Genomic DNA, 19,052 nt, shown 5'->3' with positions numbered 1-19,052 from the left:
TTTTTGAACTACAGCGTCACCGTATTTGCAGCGGAACTGCCAAATAAGGACATTGACTACCGGTCCAAAACTTCGAGCAATCCGCCATTATTATTTCTCGCTCCGATTTTGTAGTCCGAGCTCAATGATGCAGAAGTTACGAGAGGGCAAGTCAAAATGTTCGGTTTTTGGATGTAGTGACCTGAAGCACTTCAAGGATTCCCACTTCAACAACCTCCGCCAGTATAAAGAAGGGTTTGCCGATTGACTTCCCGATTTGCCGATTCCTTCTATCTTTGGAGACGACGAACAGAGCATTTCGATAAGTTGTAAATATCGTTAATAAAAATAAAGTACTTTACTTTCTTAAAACACATGGTGGTCATGGTTTAGCAGTACCTTTGTCTTTCTTTGTTTTTTTTTGTTTTTTTAAGTAACGTTACACGTCTGCAGTATTATTGTTCTTGAGTTTCCTCAATGGTCATTTAGTTGCTGTGTTTTCTGATGCTTTTCTAAACGTATCACATTATCAATACAGATTTTTTGTTTTAAGATTAGACCGTAGTCATTTATTTTGTCAGTGTGCTTGTTTTAACAAGAGGAATAGTCGACTTTCACTAATAACACAAAACAGTTAACTCACATACATCCATTTGAAGAGGTTCTTCTGCAGGTTCGTCGTCGTCTTTATCCACTCGCTCGCTCTGGCTCGAATGGCTTGATGGACAAGTCTTCTGTTGTTGACATTTTATTAACGTGTGAATAAAAATGTTCTTTGAAGGTATCGTATATAATCGTATATCTCTAATCAAACTACAATAATGGCCGAACGTAGGGAGTTGAACTGGCCGTGAACTCATCGACCTGGAGAGCGGGCGGGGTATGACGCATCTCCTTTTTATTTAAAGGGGCTGCTTTGAAACGGGTCACTCAAAGACGCACATCAGAAAAGGGGTAGAAAAGAGGCTTGTGGAGCTATAATAATGAGGAATTCAGACCCAAGCATTGCAGTTATGTTTTATATAGACCACAACGGTATGATTTATATGTAAAAATGAATGATTTAAAAGCATGATATGTACCATTTAAATGCGGTTGTAACGTTACAGTGTGTGTGTGTGTGACCTTAGGGTTTTTTGAATGTTTTTCATGTGGTTTCTTAGCAGTCTTAGTAGAGTACACTAATATGAAGTAGTATATAATTTGAAGTATGTCTAAGTCTAGTATGGTCTAAATGAGTTCCCTTTCGTAGTCACTTCGAGTTACGTCAGAAGTGACGGAGATTGGGGTTTTCGCATAGAAAGCCAATCCTCTTCGAGTATTTAAAAACGAGCCAATGGCATGCAATGCATTGGGGCTGCGGAAATTTGCATAGCGTACTCCGCCCTACTCTGTGAGTATAAAAGGAGGAAGTGAACGCAACCGCAGTATGTTTTCGCTTCGGAGCCAAGAGAACTCTTCACTCCTGAAAGCCATTCTCACTGTTCAAGACTCTTCGAGACGAGCGTCCTCTTCAGTGTTGGTGTGACGGCGGTACCCAGTGAGACTCTGCATTGCCTGCGATCTGAGCAGTGGTCTGCCAGACTTTGCGCTTCTCCCTGGTCGCCTCAGCGCTGAAAGAGTGAATTTCCTCCTCTCTAAGTGAAAGAGCTGCACGCGGCACGTCTTTTTAAAGACGACTCGCCCGTGTTCTTCTGGGTGCGTTCGTCTCATGTCATTTTCTGATGGTCGCGATCGCTGCTCTGTGTGTGCCTGGGCTTCAGCATGCAGAGCAGCGTTCGCGGATGTCTCATGTTCCTTCTGAATGGGAACATGAGCATCTCTACACTGTGATCGAGACTCAATGATCTGATAGTGAGAGTCCCCGTGTCCGTTACTCGTTTTGCTTCTTAAAATAGAAGCTCTTCGACTCGCGGATAGGGTGATATGACGGTGAATGTGTGACAAAAAACCCCGACGTTAGTTCCTCGGGTCACACCCACCGCTCAGTGTTAGAGCCAGTGAGCGCTGTATGGCTTCAGACGTCTGCCTCTCTGAGGTACCGTCTGTTTTGCTCGGCGCTCCAGAGAGTGATGCGATGACGATCGCAGCATCACAAGGCGGGCTTGACTCCTCGGGAAGTGAGGATGCGGCCGCGTTGCCTCCCTCGGGAGCGTCGGCTTCGCCGTGTCTGATCCCGCGATGATGGCCGTGCTATCTCGGGCCTCCGTGAGCATCGGGTGGGGGTGGAACTCCGCCCTTTCCCGATCTCTCGTGGCTGGATAATTGTTTTTTGGGTAACGCTGCCGCCTTACGGCCACGGCCAACCCCAATTTCCTTTTTTTCCCCGAGTTGCATGCGGAACTGACACGCACTGAAAAAAAAAAAAAAAAAAAAAAAAGAGCGTGCTTCAGTTCCCCGCCCTTCCTCCCCTCGGCGATGCGGCTGTCTGTGGGTACGCTGGGGCTCCCCCGGTAGAGCGGCGGGACAGGCAGCCTCCGCCCTGCATATGATGAGCACCTACAAAGCTAGCTGCTCAGGACTGTGCACGAGGAGGGGACGGACCAAGCGAGCTGCGAGCCTGCCGCCTACCTTGCCCTTAAACGGGTCACGGAGGCGGTCGCTCGCTCCCTTGGTCAGGTGATGCCCACCGCTGTGGTCCAGGAGCATCATCCAAATGTTCGGCGGTGCGGTCCAGGACTTTGCCCAGCACTTCTCGACCGCCTAGGAGCAGACGAAGGCGGTTTCTCTGCCCCGACGGACAGCTGCTGCCTCCAACCAGCCGTCGGCTCAGACGCCTCCGCCAGCTCGCCGCCGAGGACGCCCCCCTGCGGCTCCCTTCCCTCCCACGCGGCCCCAGCAGCAGCCTTCAGCCGGTTCGCGTCGCGGAGGAGGCCACAGGTAAGCGCCCCCCCCCCCCCTCAGGCCGTGTGCCCCGCTAAACGCCAGGCGAAGCGATGTTCCTGAGGCGGGCCGCTCAGTGATAGTGTCATGGTTTTTCTCAGGAGGCGGTAGCAGGGCCCCTCCTTCCCCGGTGGAGGGCCGGTGGAGAATCTTTTGTTCTAGCTAGCTCCTTTAGCTGGTTGAGGAAAAGCTGACACTGTCATTGAGCACACAGACTGGAATGAGCGCGCACGACGTCCAGTGCGTCGCCCCGTTCATTCCTCTCTGTCTCTGAGGGTGCGGATGGGAGCGTGTGCCGTCCCCCGACTACACCACTCCCCTCCCCCTCTATCGCCAGACCCCCGGCAGAACAGACCCCCGTGGAACGCTCTGCCTTCCCTGGTCTCTTCTGTCGGGGAACGGGGATCGACTGTGCATCCGCACAGGGTAACTCCTGTGCGCATGCCGGTCTCCCTGTACCGCTGCCCCTCCGGGGGGACGTCTGTGGTTCGCATGACTCCGCTGGTTCAGTTCCTGGGAGCCCGGCTAGAGCTCCCCGGCCTGTCCCGCTGCGTCATCAGAGCGATCAGATTCGGCTACGCGACTCAGTTCGCGAGGTCTCCTCCCCGCTTTAGGGGAGTTCACTCCACGGTGGTCGGTGGCTATGCCCCGGTCACGAGAGCGGAGATTGCACCCTGCTGGCGAAGGGTGCAATCGAGACGGTCCCTCCAGCCGAGGTGAGGCCCGGGTCTACAGCCCATACCTCACTGTCCCCAGAAGACCGGTGGGTTACGGCCAATCCTGGATCTGCGCATTTTTGAGCCGTACTCTCCTTCGACTGCCGTTTAGAATGCTCACAGCCAAACGCATTTTCGAATGCGTTTGGCTTCAGGATTGGTTTGCAGCAATCATGTCTCCATATCGCCTCGACACAGACCGCTCTCGGTTTGCCTCGAGCCCAGGCATCGGTACACGGTTCTCCCTTTCGGGTTAGCTCTGTCCCCTCGCGTCTTCACGAAGATCGTCGAGGCAGCCCTTGTTCCCCTTCGCGAACACGGGGTTCGCACCCTGATTTACATCTAGACTGGCTGTTACTGGCACACTCTCGAGAACAGGTTTGCGAACACAGAGACCTGGTGCTCCGGCACCTAGCCCGTCTGGGCCTTCGGGTCAACCGGGGAAAGAGCAAACTTTGCCCCGTGCAGAGGATCTCTTTTCTCGGCATGGAGATAGACTCGGTCGCCATGTCCGCGCAGCGCACAAGCGAGCGCGCGCACTCACTGCTGACTTGTCTTCGACAGTTCGAGGGCAAGAGTGCAGTTCCACTGAACTATTTCAGAGGCTCCTGGGGCATATGGCATCCGTGGCCGCGGTTACGCCGCTCGGTTTGCTTCATATGAGAACGCTTCAGCTGTGGCTTCGCGATCGAGTCCCGAGGTGGGCATGGCATCGCGGTTCGCTCCGAGTTCCAGTGACTCCAGCATGCCGCCGAACCTTCTTCCCGTGGTCGAACCTCGGCTTCTTACGGACCGGCGTCCCTATTCAGCGAGTTTCCAGGCATCTCGTTGTCTCCACGGATGCGTCTACCACGGGTTGGGGTGCCATGTGCAATGGGCATGCAGCCGCCGGTTCCTGGACAGGAACCCAGCGCCTCATGCACATCAATTGCCTCGAGCTGCTGGCAGTACGGCTCGCCCTGCACCGCTTCCGAGCGTTGCTCTCGGGCCAGCATGTGCTTGTCCGTTCAGACAACACTACGGCAGTAGCGTACATCAACCACCAGGGGGGTCTACGCTCACGCCGGTTGTCGCAGCTCGCCCGCCACCTCTTATTATGGAGTCAGAAGCACCTGAGGTCCCTTCGTGCAGTATACATTCCTGGAGACCGGAACCTGGCAGCCGACGAACTGTCACGGGTCCGTCCTATCCCCGCCGAATGGCGACTCCATCCCCAGTCGGTCCAGCTGATTTGGGACCAGTTCGGGGAGGCACAGATAAATCTGTTCGCCTCTCGGGACTCATCCCACTGCGCCCAGTTTATTCCCTGACCGACGGTTCGCTCGGCACAGATGCACTGGCGCACAGCTGGCCGCGGGGCCCACGCAAGTATGCGTTTCCCCCAGTGAGCCTTCTTGCACGGGTGTTGTGCAAGATCAAGGAGGACGAGGAGCAGGTCTTGCTGGTAGTCCCCTATTGGCCCACCAAGACGTGGTTCTCCAAACTCATGCTCCTCGCGACAGCACCTCCTTGGCCTATTCCTCTGAGACAAGATCTACTCACTCAGAGACGGGGCACTCCGTGGCACCCTCGTCCTGATCCTGGAGGCTACACATGTGGCTCCGGGACGGGACGAGGCAGGTTTGAGTTCGTTGCCACCTGCGGTGGCGGCAACCATCACTTCCGCTAGAGCGTCGTCCACGAGACACCTGTATGCGTTGAAGTGGTACCTCTTCGTCAGCTGGTGCTCTTCTCGCGGAGAAGACCCCCGGAGATGTTCGATCGGAGTCATGCTTTCCTTCCTGCAAGAGGGGTTGGAGCGTAGGCTGTCGCCCTCCACCCTTTGGGTTTATGTCGCGACCATTGCCGCATCGCATGATGCAGTGAAAGGTAAGTCTATGGAAAGCATGACCTGGTCATCAGTTTCCTGAGGGGAGCGAGGGGGCTAAATCCGCCTCCCTCCCCTCGTGCCCTCTGGGGACCTCTCAGTAGATCTAAGTACTCTGCAGAGGCCTCCCCTGGAGCCTTTGCAGTCGGTAGAGCTTTTGCCCTGTCCTATGTAGACAGCACTCCTGATTGCGTTGGTCTCCATCAGGAGAGTAAGGGACCTGCACGCACTCTCCGTTGACAAAGTGTGCCTGGAGTTCGGGCCGGCTTACTCTCACGTATTCCTGAGACCCCGGCCTGGATTATGCCCAAGGTTCCTACCACTCCCTTCCAGGACCTGGTGGTGAACCTGCAAGCGCTGCCCCTGGAGGAGGCAGACCCAGCCTCGGCACTGCTCTGTCCGGTACGTGCTCTCCGCACCTATGTCGACAGAACGCGGTGTTCAGGACCTCAGACCAGCTCCTGTCTGTCATGGGGGGAGCCAGAAGGGAAGGGCTCTCTCAAAGCAACGGCTGTCCCACTGGATAGTGGACGCCATTGCTTTGTCTTACCAGCAGCAAGGCCGTCCGTGCCCCCTTGGTGTGACGGCCCATTCCACTTGGAGTGTGGCCTCCTCTTGGGCTCTAGCGCACGGCGCCTCGCTAACAGACATCTGCAGAGCTGCAGGCTGGGTGACACCCAACACCTTCGCTAGATTCTATAATATGCAAATTGAGCCGGTGTCCTCTCACGTACTCGCTCCGCCAGTACTGGACCCGCTTAGGTGTCTTCGCTTGCTTGCCATTCCACTCCTCGGACTGAGTAAGTGCGATATCTCCTCATTTCTTCCATTGAAGCCTTGAGTCCTCCAGCACCGACGATGCGGGCACCACTGCTGTTGCTCTGGATGCTGGCTAGGTGCCTCCGTGTGCACGGTTCCCCATGGTAACCGTCTCATGTGTATTATCCACTGTAAGCCTCTCTGAGCATGTGTCTTCCCTTGGCAAGCCATCTGCCACCCCTGGAGTTAAAATTTTAGTAGCCACCTGCGGTTGGTGCTCCAGTGTTTCCATATGCGTTCCTATGTGGCCATATGCGTATTTGTAAGTCCTCCTCTTGGTAGGCAGCTGGTAGCATGTCCCTCCCGGGATATGTTTCCCAGTGTACCTAGGTAATCCTGTGTCAAAGTGGGATCCCTTAAAAAAAAAAAAAAAAAAAAAAAAAAAGAGGAGGGGTCCAGACTTTCGCAGGGCACTGGCAAGACAGCTTGAAGATGGCGTGATGGCACAGACCCCCAATCTCCGTCACTTCTGACGTAACTCGAAGTGACTACGAAAGGGAACGTCTCGGTTACGGACGTTACGTCTCCCTGCCACTTCTGCTGTATCGCTGGGTAGACGCCGAGTTCAGTCTTGGCTCCTCAGCGAAGACATACTGCGGTTGCGTTCACTTCCTCCTTTTATACTCACGGAGTAGGGCGGAGTACGCTATGCAAATTTCCGCAGCCCCAATGCATTGCATGCCATTGGCTCGTTTTTAAATACTCGAAGAGGATTGGCTTTCTATGCGAAACCCCCAATCTCCGTCACTTCTGACGTAACGTCTCCGTTCCCTACTCAGGGAACGAGGGTTACATCCGTAACCGAGACGTTTTTATTGGTCTGTCAAACTGATTTTCGACTTCTGAATAAACCTTCACAATTCAAGCTTTTATCAGACAGGGCTTTGTCAAGCCACCAACTGTCATCAAACTTTATTCATCTAGTTGTATTTGTTCTGCTTTTATTTTCTACATGAAAAAGTGAGTAGAATATCAGTGAAAGGAAAGAGTGTCTGACCCCTCAGTGTTGTAGCGCTGTGGTGGTCTGGACGAGGGGTAGATGGCATCTTTGGGGTGTGTGACTCCTTCTTTCTTCAGCCAGCCGGGTGGTGGAGGAGACAGTGGATCCCAGTACGCGTCCTCACACACTGAACCCAGCAACACTTCTGCAAGCCTGCACGCTACTGTCTAAACAACACAAAACAACCACTGACACCTGCTGTGTGTGTAAGTGAGCATCAAACATCTCATTTACTCAGATCTCACCTTACGAAAATTCTGCGACCCCCGACTCTCCACGGCCCTCATGACCCGCCGCAGCTGGTGTGTACCCTGAGCCAAGTGACTAACACACACAGGCAGAAGTGATTGTGGGAGGACAACATGATTGATAAGATGATGAAAGAAAGCTGATGTAACAGAAGGAGAAGATAAGACTGATGGACTGATTGCCATCACAGGATTAAAAAAGAAGAAGATTAAAATAATTCACAGGTGATGTTAAAGGGATACTCCACTTTTTTTGGAAATATGCTCATTTTACAACTCCCCTGGAGTTAAACGGTTGAGTTTTACCTTTTTTGAATTCATTCAGCCGATCTCCGGTTCTGGCGGTCCCACTTTTAGCATAGCTTAGCATACATCACTGAAGTACACAAGACCATTAGCATTTCTCCCAAAAAAAAATTTGCGATGACTACACAAACTTAGTCCCAGTCATGTTAGAAGCTGGGGACTATTTTCACGCGCTCAGTCATATCATTACGCCTGCTGCACTCATGGTACGACAGTGAAGTTTCCTGATTATTACACAGGAATGAGAGTATAGTTCCTAGTCATATCAGCCTAGAAAATCGCAACTTTACATTTTCCATCTGTCTTAGTGCACGATGTAACTATAGAAGAGTCAGGTTTCAAATAGGAAAAATATCAAAACACTTTAGTAATTTTTTTGGGGAGAAATGCTAATGGTCTTGTGCACTTCAATGATGTATGCTAAGGTATGCTAAAAGTGGTACTGCCAGAACCGGAGATCGGCTGAATGGATTCAAAAAAGGTAAAACTCAACAGCTTAACTCTAGGGGAGTTGTAAAATGAGCATATTTCCAAAAAAATTGAGTATCCCTTTAATTTGTCAATTATTAAATGGATGTTCAAGTCATACGCATTTACATTATAGGCAACAGCTTTGTTTTTTTAACCTCCACATGCTCAAATACTTAAAGTCCCCCTGTAGTACCTTTTTTATCCCTTAAACTAATATTTCATCAAGAAAAGTACATATTTTAATTTTTTTTTTAAATGTCTTCATGCCTTAAAAATAGCTTGAATGTAAGTTTACACCCTTGTCTCATTTACTACACATGATTCTATGAATATGCAACTTAGCCCCGCCTCCACTCACTCACACCAGCTCAGAGATCCACTCATTAAAAAAATCACACGTTCACCTGATTGGACAACACCAGTGATATCAAAACACGATTTTGAGATGGTCTTTGGTTCACTGAAGTTTTAAGGAGAAAATACTCAGCAATGGTGTTGACTGATGAATTTGCACATGGTTTGTCTTAAAGCATTTTAAAAACACCACATAGACATATGAAACAACAAAATCTTTAAATTTTAAATTGACAGCCCTAATATTTTAAATTGACAGTATGCAAGGATGCCATTTCAAACAAAGCCAATTTCAGATTAACTGACAAATCACAAGTGTTAAAACACTGACACCTGCTGGTCATTACTGGCAAGTCCACACCACACGCAGGTCATGTTGACACAAGAATACCAGCGGTGTGTTTACACAGTCCCGGTCATATATTCAAGTGGAGTTCATTAATGGATTAAGTGAAGCTGTGCTGTGAATACTGTGTGTACATAGCAACATGAGTGCTTGATATAAAATCCAGAGAATTGTGGGTAAAGTGTCTGAGATCAGTGACGTGCGAGCTCACCCTTTCCTCAGCAGCGACAGGTATGCGCTCTGAAGAGCCGCCTGCAGGAAGAAGCCTGGGTCCAAATCAAAATGAAGGACTGATGAACCGCTTTTAGCTGTTTTGGAACTCGGCGTGCAAACAGTCTGGTGAAGAGGACACATACACTGTGAGACGTGATGTTAGCTTACAAATAAACACGAAAAGTTTCTCAATCAGCGCACACACAGAACATGTTCTTGCATTTAGAAATGTGAGACACCCTGAACAGGGTAAGAAAAAAGTCTGTGTTAGTAAAAATTGAATGCCTTTTTTTATTTGAATCAGTTAAGCTTGAGATACTTAAAATACAGTGAGACACTCGGCGGTGACAGAAAAACACATTCTGTGTGAACCGACAGACTTCGCACACACAGACCTTGTCAAGCTCTTGCAGATATAACAGGCCAGCATCACAGGCCATGAGGTAACAGGTCAGGCATTCTTCCTCTCTCTCAGACAGTCTAACACGGGAAGCACCAGACATAGACTGATGGTCCAAAGACATACCTGGACATTTATGGAGAACAATTAGGTTAAGATTCACTTTATAGTAATTATGGACAATCACTGTAAGAGTGAATGAAATATATAGTTTGATGCATGCACTACATCTCCAATTACAGTACAGTAAATTAGACTTAATTAGACATGCTGAACAATAAATAAATTCTTAATCAATATGTGCCAGTTAAGCCTTATTAAAAATAGTTTTTCAAACAAATGGGTCTTTTTAAACTACATTAGAGGGACTTTATCATTTATTCAGTCAGTCTAGAACACACAGTCCTGGTCTCATCCAATGCTTCTGCAGGGCAAGATGCAGAAAACAGTCATGAACAAACAAATCTATGAATCTCCTAAACCACATGGAGGAAGTCCTATTACTAAACAGACCATTTTCTGAATATAGCAAACCACCAACGACTGTGGCTGACATGCTTGGCCATCTTAGATTTACAGAGACTGCTGCCCACATTGCATTTCCCAGAAGTCACTAGTTCCATCCAAATATGAGGAAGTGCACAGAGAAGAACCAAAAACGAGGAACTAAACAATCAGGAAAAAATTACCCCACCACTACTCTTAAGAATAGTTCCCCATTTGTACAAATCAGAAGAGAAGACTTGTAGACAGGGACCAAAATTAAGACTTCAAATGCCTAATGAAAGTGAAACTGGCTTTGATAAGTATATAAAACAAAACTGAATAAGGAACTGCAACAAAGATTAGATAGATAGATAGATAGATAGATAGATAGATAGACGGACGGACGGACGGACGGACGGACGGACGGACGGACGGACGGACGGACGGACGGACGGACGGACAGACAGACAGACAGACAGACAGACAGACAGACAGATAGATAGATAGATAGATAGATAGATAGATAGATAGATAGATAGATAGATAGATAGTATTAAATGTCTATAGAGATGGTGAACAATGTCCTTCATTAGTTAATCTATTAGTAAACAGACAGCAGTAAATTAATGTAATCCGGGCTCATTGTTGTTGTTGTTGTTGTTATTATATATCACTATTGGTCTGTCAGAGCGGAACTGCTGTCACAAGCTCTGCCTGCTCAGTCTCTCAAGGGACCGATTCTGGGTGGGTTCTGCTTCCTACGCAAGATAAGCTAATATTACACTTTCCCAGCCTACTGTCTGAAAATATGTGTTTGTGAGTGAACATGTCGTGTGGGTACAGACGTTGGGGTCCATGTAAAAAGCAGCAGTGGTTTGAACTAGCACTTTTTAGTTAACTTTACTCAATGTCTTAATTGTTCAAATCTAGTAATCGGTAATATTCACATACTATACATTACTTTACTCAGAAAACCCAAGTTAAGATTCATTAGAAATCCAAAAAAGGGTTTCTGACTTTTCACTAATTTCCTCCACATCTGTAGTTATTTTTCTGTTGCTTTCGCTGATTTCCTAAAGTCATCTTAAATGTCCAATTGTCAATACAACTAAAAATTTTGAGAGAACATCACATAAGCTTGACTTCATAAGTTGATGATGATTTTCCTAAAATTAACCATTATGGTAATGATCAGTGTTCCATTTGATTGGGCACTTGGAACTTCAATTATATTATTGTAATTCTGTTCCCATTGATGCAACAAGAAATCACAGTAATTTAAGTGATGTATAACATAAGTATATTTCATGTCAAATAATGCTCTTTTAAAATGTTGTTGCTAACACTTATAATAAATACCTTGTGAAATTTTAAGTCGGTTGATATAATCTCTCTATATTTGTGACAATATCTTGATTCACACACAGCCTCTGACATTCAGCATGCAAAACACAACAATGGTTACAATTACATTTTATTTGAAGTAAATGATCAAGTATTCTCAGTTATGTTTTAGTTACTAGAACTCTAATTTAAGAGAACTATACTAACTAAGCATTTGTCATCATACTATTCCTATTTCATTTGTTTTTGTTTTTAAGGCAGTCGGTTTGCATTATTTTAAGGAAGTCTAACTAGAGTTTAGAAATAACTGGTTATTGTACTTACTGTACAATTTTTGTTTCTAAAAAAGTTATTTAGTAAAATGTACCAACATTACATAATTGGAAATAGTAAAGCATAACCCTGTTGGTTTGAGGATTTATTAAAAATAATATTGTATCATGTCACATTTATGACATGAACTAGTTGATTCTAAGCATTCTTGATATGTCTATCATCAAATCTATCATAATCTACCATAAAACATTCTAAAATACTTGAAATAGGTTCCTTACTGTGGGAGTATCATGGTACGGATGTTGTCAAGTACTTTTTTGTGCTTCAGTAGTGTGCAAGAATGTACTGTATAAGCAAATAATGAAAAATGAGAAAATAATGGACATTACACAAACACAGGGTGAGTGGCATGTTGGAAAACCCCTAATTTAAATGAAAACTAAATATAAATATATTAGCTTCCCTGTAGACATTGACGTACAATGTTCCTCCTTGGTTACATTCTATCTAAGGATATGATATGTAAGAAAAAACATACGCCTGCCCACACACAAACTGCACACTGTGAATGCAATGCAGACTTTTCTTTCCCTGTATACTTTAGCTTGGGTATGAATCCAATAAAATCATGCCTGAGGAAAATACTCAATGGAATGGAGCAATGGTAATTACTTAATAACTCTATAAATACACAAATCTTGTATTTAAATGGCTCTAGCAGTTACACTATAAGACCTTATAAGGAAATTTTAGATTTAGTGTATATTGGACTGAAAGTCACTCATGGAATTAGTGTAATTTATTTCTCCCAATTAACTTTCTCTACACCTCATGAAATCTGAGAGAACCCGTTTTTCACAAGATTAGTATTGCCGATTTTAAAGAGGTTGCGCCAGTGTTACAGGAAGCTACATACAGCACATATAATTAGTTGAACATTTAGACTATGTTAATTGCCTTGTCATAACTTAATTATACAATAATGAGGAAGGATTAATGATCTATTGGTGATTTCTCAATTACTTGTACCTTTGATGACAAAGGCCTCTGCCAGCATGCGAAGTTGGTAGACAGGCTGCTCGTGGCGGGCGAAATCATCGACACCCGCTCTGGCACACATGCCCTGGGCGTCCCTGTAACGTCCCTGCACGTAGTACACTTTAGCCAGCAGTAGGAGAGCTTCATTCATGTAGTGCGGCTACAGGGGAAGAGTCCAGAAATCACACTTAAGATTAAGGCTGCACAATTTAGGGGTTAGATGCATTTTTTTCTGATTATATATGGTTAAAATAATAATAATTATTATTATTAATATTATTATTGCATTACTACTACTGCTAAATAAATAAAAAGAAAATATCAAATATTATATAATATATATAATATTTATATAATAATATATAATATAATATTTATGTAATATATATATATATATATATATTCAATACTAATATTTAAGGCTGTCTTATTTTTCGAATGTTAAACCACAAAACAGTAACACTTTATAATAAGGTTACTTACCGGTAATCAGTTAACTAACAAGAACTAACAATGACCAATACATTTGTTACTGCATTTATTTATCTTTGTTAATGTTAGTTAATAAAAATATATTAATAACTAACTAAGATTAATAAATGTGGAAGTTTAACATTTAATTTAATATTCAATAATACTGGATCACAATTTACTCCAGAGTATATATATATATATATATATATATATATATATATTCAAACTCGTTCATCAAAATGAACGAATCTTTTTTTGAGTCATTTGGTTCATACAAAGAACAAAATAAATGAAATGACCCGAAAAAAAAGATTTGTTCACTTTTGATGAACGAGTTTGAACAGGAGATTCACGAACGCACATCATAGAACAGAGCAAGGTGAGCATTTGTGCATATAAAACTTAATTTTTTTTATTTATCTTTGAAATTTCCGATCATTTTGCTCGATTTGACTTGAAGAAGTATTATTAATTCTTAGTTCATGTTAACTAAGGTGTTTAACTAATGTTAACTAATAAACCTTATTGTAATGTGTAACCCACAAAACTTTTTAATTTGACGAAAAACCACAGGGAGCCCTTAAAGCTTCTTTTGTTGATATGCATCTCATAAAAAGAATGTGAAGATAGTTGGATTCCCAAATGCATTTTAAAGCATCCCAAATTGAAAACAGATGCAGAGATGTGTTCATATGGAGCAGCATTTCCTGTGAACCAAACCATACTGCTCACTTGTAAATGAACAGAGGGCCGTATTTCACTCTGAAACACGCAGCGTGGATATTTATTTAAAGCTTGTATCAGCGATTGTGGGTGAATTCACTTCTGTTTGTGTTTGAAGCGAGATCCCAAACAAACCAAATTAGCTCGCCCCTCCCTCCTGTTTCATGCATCATGAAAAAAAAAAAAAAACGATCATGCATGCGCATTTCTTAAAGCTACAAAAACTATTTTCAGAATCTTGACGGTCTACCTCAATGATAGCTCATTCTGTGAACTGTAAAATGTGAACTTGGCTGCTTTGGATTACAAAGTAAAATGATGTATATAAAATCTGCACTCAAGCCATGTCATATCATACAGCTAGTTATGATAAAACATACCAAAATCAGTAATATACTGTAGCTACAGATATAATGTTATGGGGAATACTCATGGTAACAACAGCTATCTAGAGCAGTGTTGGGAGTAACGCATTACAAAAGTAATACATATTACATATAACTTTTCGCTGTAACGCAGTAGTGTAAGGCATTACTAATCAATTTTCAGTAATATTTTACTCGTTACATGTTCAGTGAGGCTTGTATTACAGTTGTATTACAGTGTATTGTCTGCTTTTACTTCTTAAAGGCAACAGACTATGTGAAAGTTTTAAAGCAGTCTTTTAGTGCCAGTTCAGAGCGGTCGCGTCTGTAACATTGTTTTTTCCTCATAAATGCGAACACGAAAACTAAAATAAAATGAATATTTTAAGTTCTATGGAGACTGGAGAGCCAACCCTTCCTCATCCGATTTGCGCAGTGTAATTAACAGAATTACAAAAAATCGATTTTGCCTCCTATTTTTTTGTCACGCATGAATGTGTGTCTTTTCCCTAATATTAAAAATAAAACAATGTCTGGAGTCCTTTAAGGAAGTAGCCTATATACGTTTTAATACATGTATTTTCTGAGAATTTTTATTTCAAGTTTTGACTGCAAATGTCATGTCCATAATGCTGGACTTCCCCAATTTTAAATAATTTATCCTCAACTAGTTTTGTGGTGTAAGTCTACGTATTTTATAATGTTAGCTTCAAATAATACTAATAGCCTAATTTAAAGATAAGGCAGCATTGGATATGGACGGTAAGGAGAATAACGCTGGAGTTGGAAGAGGTTTGTCGCGATTCTGTAGGTTCGTTGATCTGAGTCGTGTGGCGAATCGCGATTTCGGTTTCATATTGCATATCGTTACAGCCCAAAAGTTAAGTTCTACTTAGTTATTTTGGTGAAAGTAACTAAAAAGTAATACATGAGTAATGTAACGCATTACAATTCTGGGACAGTAATATTGTAAGGTAATGAATTACTTTTAAATAACAGTAACAAGTAATACCTAATGTATTACAGTTTGGAAGTAACTTGCACAACACTGATCTAGAGTAATATTATAACAGCTTATTATTATTATTATTAGGCTAAAGTTAGTCCTGAACGTAGGCTAGTGTTATTGCTAATAGTACAATGTTATGGCTACACATCAAAGTAGACACATACTGTATAACAAACACAACTCATACACTAAGTCCCCACAATCTGATATTCGCTAGAGCTAGTTTAGAGCTAAGTTTAGTCGAGCTACACTCATATTTTTAAAGAATTATATTTTCACACACAAGTCACATACAAAAAAGTCAGCACTAGAAGCTACTCATCTGTCCAGAAGAAACAGGACAACCTGGCGTCCGAAAGACTTAAAAATTTTCAATTATTTGAGTTCTCTCCACCGTTCAAAAGCCTTCCTGAATATTATTCGTTTCTTTAAAGAAAAACGATGGGATCCCCTCACCCTAATCCTCTTGCATGTTAAATGTATCTTCCACGTTAAATGTGTACCCAACCCCCCAACCCCCCCCCCAACCCATTGTTTATTTTGATTTTGATTGGTACCTGCTTAGGGCGGGCAGCTAGCGGATCATTAGGAAAGATTAGATGAATGTGACCATTTTTGTTTGGGCCTAAAACCGCTGATACAACCTTTAATCAAATCGCAGCCTATAATCTCACCAAATATGACTATCGTTGCATTACATTACATGCAGCATTAATTACTCTGCTGTGTGAACTTGAGGAGAACTGACTTCATACATGACACCGTTTTCTGCAGAGCTGGTTAATAACTTATTCGATTTCATTTCATAATTTCATAAATTTTGCAACCCAGATACACTGCAGCGTTAAACTAAAATGAATGAATCAATCAACTGAACTGATATGTAAAATGACACTATTGTCTTCTGTAAAGCTGCTTAAGAGCTGAATTGAACATACTTCATTATTGATGAACTTTGTTATTGTACTGAATTGAATCAACAACGCTAAACTGACTAATGCCACCATTGTCTCTGGTACAGCTGCTTTGTCTCATATTTGACAGAGTTAGCATTATAGTCAGCTGCTTTAAAACAATCACTATTGTATAAAGCATTATATAAATAAAGATAACTAGCCTTGACATCCACTAAAATTCAGCAAAGCACCAGCTTTAAATAATAATAGTTTTAACCAAAAGCCTTGTTTGCAGATCCCTATCATTTTGATAGTTGTTCAATTAATAACTCCATCAGTTATTAATTCCCAAAAGTTCTTATGATATCCATTCTTCTCTTTCTCAGAGATGCTTAACGGATGATATACTTGAGAAACAGAGAGACTTATGTAAGGTGCCGTGCCAGACCTCCAGGAGTCCTCTGCAAAGGATGCTGTCGAGGTGAGCTTTGGCTCGGGCTAGTTTTGGCTGTGAATGTTCAGTCAGAGGTATAGAATTCTTCAGCAGGGTAATGTTCTCCAGCAGACATTCTTCCAACAGAGCTTCAGCCAGCAGCAGCGTCCTGTAATCATCTACAGACAGAGAGAATCTGTGCAAAGGTTGAAGAAGAAAGACTAGAACATGGTGTGGCGAGAGATTGTGCCACAAGAATCCCTGAAACACAATATTAGATTGTTTTCTAAGGTTCCAAGATATTTAAAAAACATTTAAAAATCATAATACAGCATTACAGTTCTATCATTTATAAATCAGCACTAACACGTGGGAATACATCAGTTTGTTTCTAAATATGCAAACTGTTGTTCATCGCGATTTCAAAATAAAAGTTTAAACCCTTGGTATGTGTTTGCATGTTTTGATGTCCACATGTTCTTGTTGAATAAATTACAGTGGCTGTAGCATTTCTAGCAATATTACAGATTAAGTGCACACTTTATTAAATGTTGTTTTGGCCAATATTAAGCAAAGGATTTGATCATGCTTTAAAGTGTAACAACAATCACTATTTGTTGTCAACAATCACACCAAGTTGGCGTCGTCTGCAGGCATTCAATATATATTGTACAGAGGTTGATTGTTTATTATATTATGTATATAACATTATGTGTTGTTCAATAAAACCATAAAATGACTTGTTTTGATACTTTATGCATGTATATGTTAACCATATATTATTGCCTATTATTGCCTTGCATATATTATTATTTTAATTTAAGTATTTTAAGTCATTTTAAAGGGTATTCAAGTCAAGTCACCTTCATTTATATAACCTTTTTACAATACAGATTGTTTCAAATTACAGAGATAATATAAAAAAATGCAACAGATATTGTTTTGGTTATACAGCAGCTCTAGAAGAAAGTCATTTTCCAGCTTAAAGTCGGCATGAAATCAAATTTGACAAATCTTCTTTTTATATGTAATATTGTCGTGTTTATTATAAATGATTTATCTGTGTACTTCATTATTTTTAAAAAAAAAAAATTCATGTACCCTTATAATCTTTAATCAAATATATTACCCTTTCCTCCCCCCTCGAAATGACCTCTCGTCTCTTTCGGTCATGTGCCATGGCGAAAGTGTGCGCCCAGAGCCGATGAGGGTGCGGCTATCGGTTCACTGCCTCTCAGACTGAATGTAAACTGCCATTCAAATCTGCCTCCATTAACGCCCAACTTCCAACAATTCAATCAATTCCCAAAGGACGAAATCAAGCCCTGCCCTACATTTTTTTCTAATTTCAGAAGCCGTTTCACTCGGAGGAAAAAATGACAATCTCAACTTCCATTTTATTCTGACTTTAAGTAAGTTTTTGATGAATTTCCGTTGTACAAATCGTCTCGGTAACGGATTCAACCCTCATTCCCTGAGTAGGAAACAGAAACATTTCGTCGAAATGACGGCAAAATGGGGTTCGCTTAGAAACCTATCATCTTCGAGAAATAAAATGAGCCAATGGCAAGGAAATGCAATGGGTCTGCGGAATTTGCATGGCGTAACTCCACCCCACCGTGAAGGTATAAAAGGAAGGACGCCGCAACATACAGATATGTTTCTTCGCTCAGAAGCCAAGACTGAACTCGGCTGTTCCAGCGGAAGTGGCAGGGAGATGTAACATCCGTAACCGAGACATTCCCTTTCATAGTTTTCATAGTTCGTAGTCCCTTTCCTAGTCCAATTATGTCACATCGGCTGTCTTCCAGTGCCCCGCGTAAATCTGAGCTCCCTATCGTGAGACTAGCACGGACGAAGGACTCCTACTTAGCACAGGAATACCAAGGTACACGGCGAAGCAAATCTCAGAGGAAATATTCAAACCCAGGGGGCTGTGGGACTTACAGAATACACATATGACCTGGAGGAGGGGTGCATACAGAGTGCCAGCCCACAGGGTAGAATATTTCAAGTGGCAGAGTGGCTTGCCTAGGGAAAAACACATGCTCAGAGAGGCTTACAGTGGAAATACACATGTGGGGGTCACCCAAAGTGGGAACTATGCAGGCGGCGGCACCTAGCCAATCGCGAAAGCTTCCGGGGGCATAACTCTGGCGTTGACGTCAACAGATTTGGAGGAACTCAGGGCTTGTGAGGCTCATCTTAGGAGAATATCACACGTATCTAGTCTGTGGAGTGGAATGGCGAGCAAGCGAAGACACCTGAGCGGGTCCTAGTACAGGATGGTTGAAGCAAGAACGGGATGACACTTGCTCCACTCGGAGATTGTAGAATCTGGTGGATGTGTTGGGTGTCACCCAGCCTGCAGCTCTGCACGGACAACCTTACTGCTGGTAAGCCAAA

At 43.3% G+C, this 19,052-nt stretch overlaps 1 protein-coding gene across 2 annotated transcripts in view; it reads right to left on the bottom strand.

Moving 5' to 3' along the window:
- ttc7a (tetratricopeptide repeat domain 7A) overlaps window positions 1-19,052 on the bottom strand; it is a 94,971-nt gene that overhangs the window by 41,275 nt on the left and 34,644 nt on the right. The window contains exons 3-8 of one of the 2 annotated variants that reach the window (XM_039653295.2): window positions 16,662-16,825; window positions 12,738-12,906; window positions 9,598-9,728; window positions 9,201-9,325; window positions 7,510-7,588; window positions 7,262-7,431 (exon numbers count right to left, since the gene is read on the bottom strand). In XM_039653295.2, the coding sequence (XP_039509229.2) occupies window positions 7,262-7,431; window positions 7,510-7,588; window positions 9,201-9,325; window positions 9,598-9,728; window positions 12,738-12,906; window positions 16,662-16,825 (838 nt within the window). Of the gene's footprint in view, window positions 1-7,261; window positions 7,432-7,509; window positions 7,589-9,200; window positions 9,326-9,597; window positions 9,729-12,737; window positions 12,907-16,661; window positions 16,843-19,052 lie in introns of both variants that reach the window. The other variant, XM_089117241.1, reaches the window with a different exon arrangement.

This window comes from Pimephales promelas, chromosome 11 (assembly GCF_988280905.1).
Source record: "Pimephales promelas chromosome 11, fPimPro1.hap1.1, whole genome shotgun sequence".
Classification (NCBI taxonomy): domain Eukaryota; kingdom Metazoa; phylum Chordata; class Actinopteri; order Cypriniformes; family Leuciscidae; genus Pimephales; species Pimephales promelas.
This window is presented reverse-complemented; position numbering and strand designations above follow the sequence as displayed.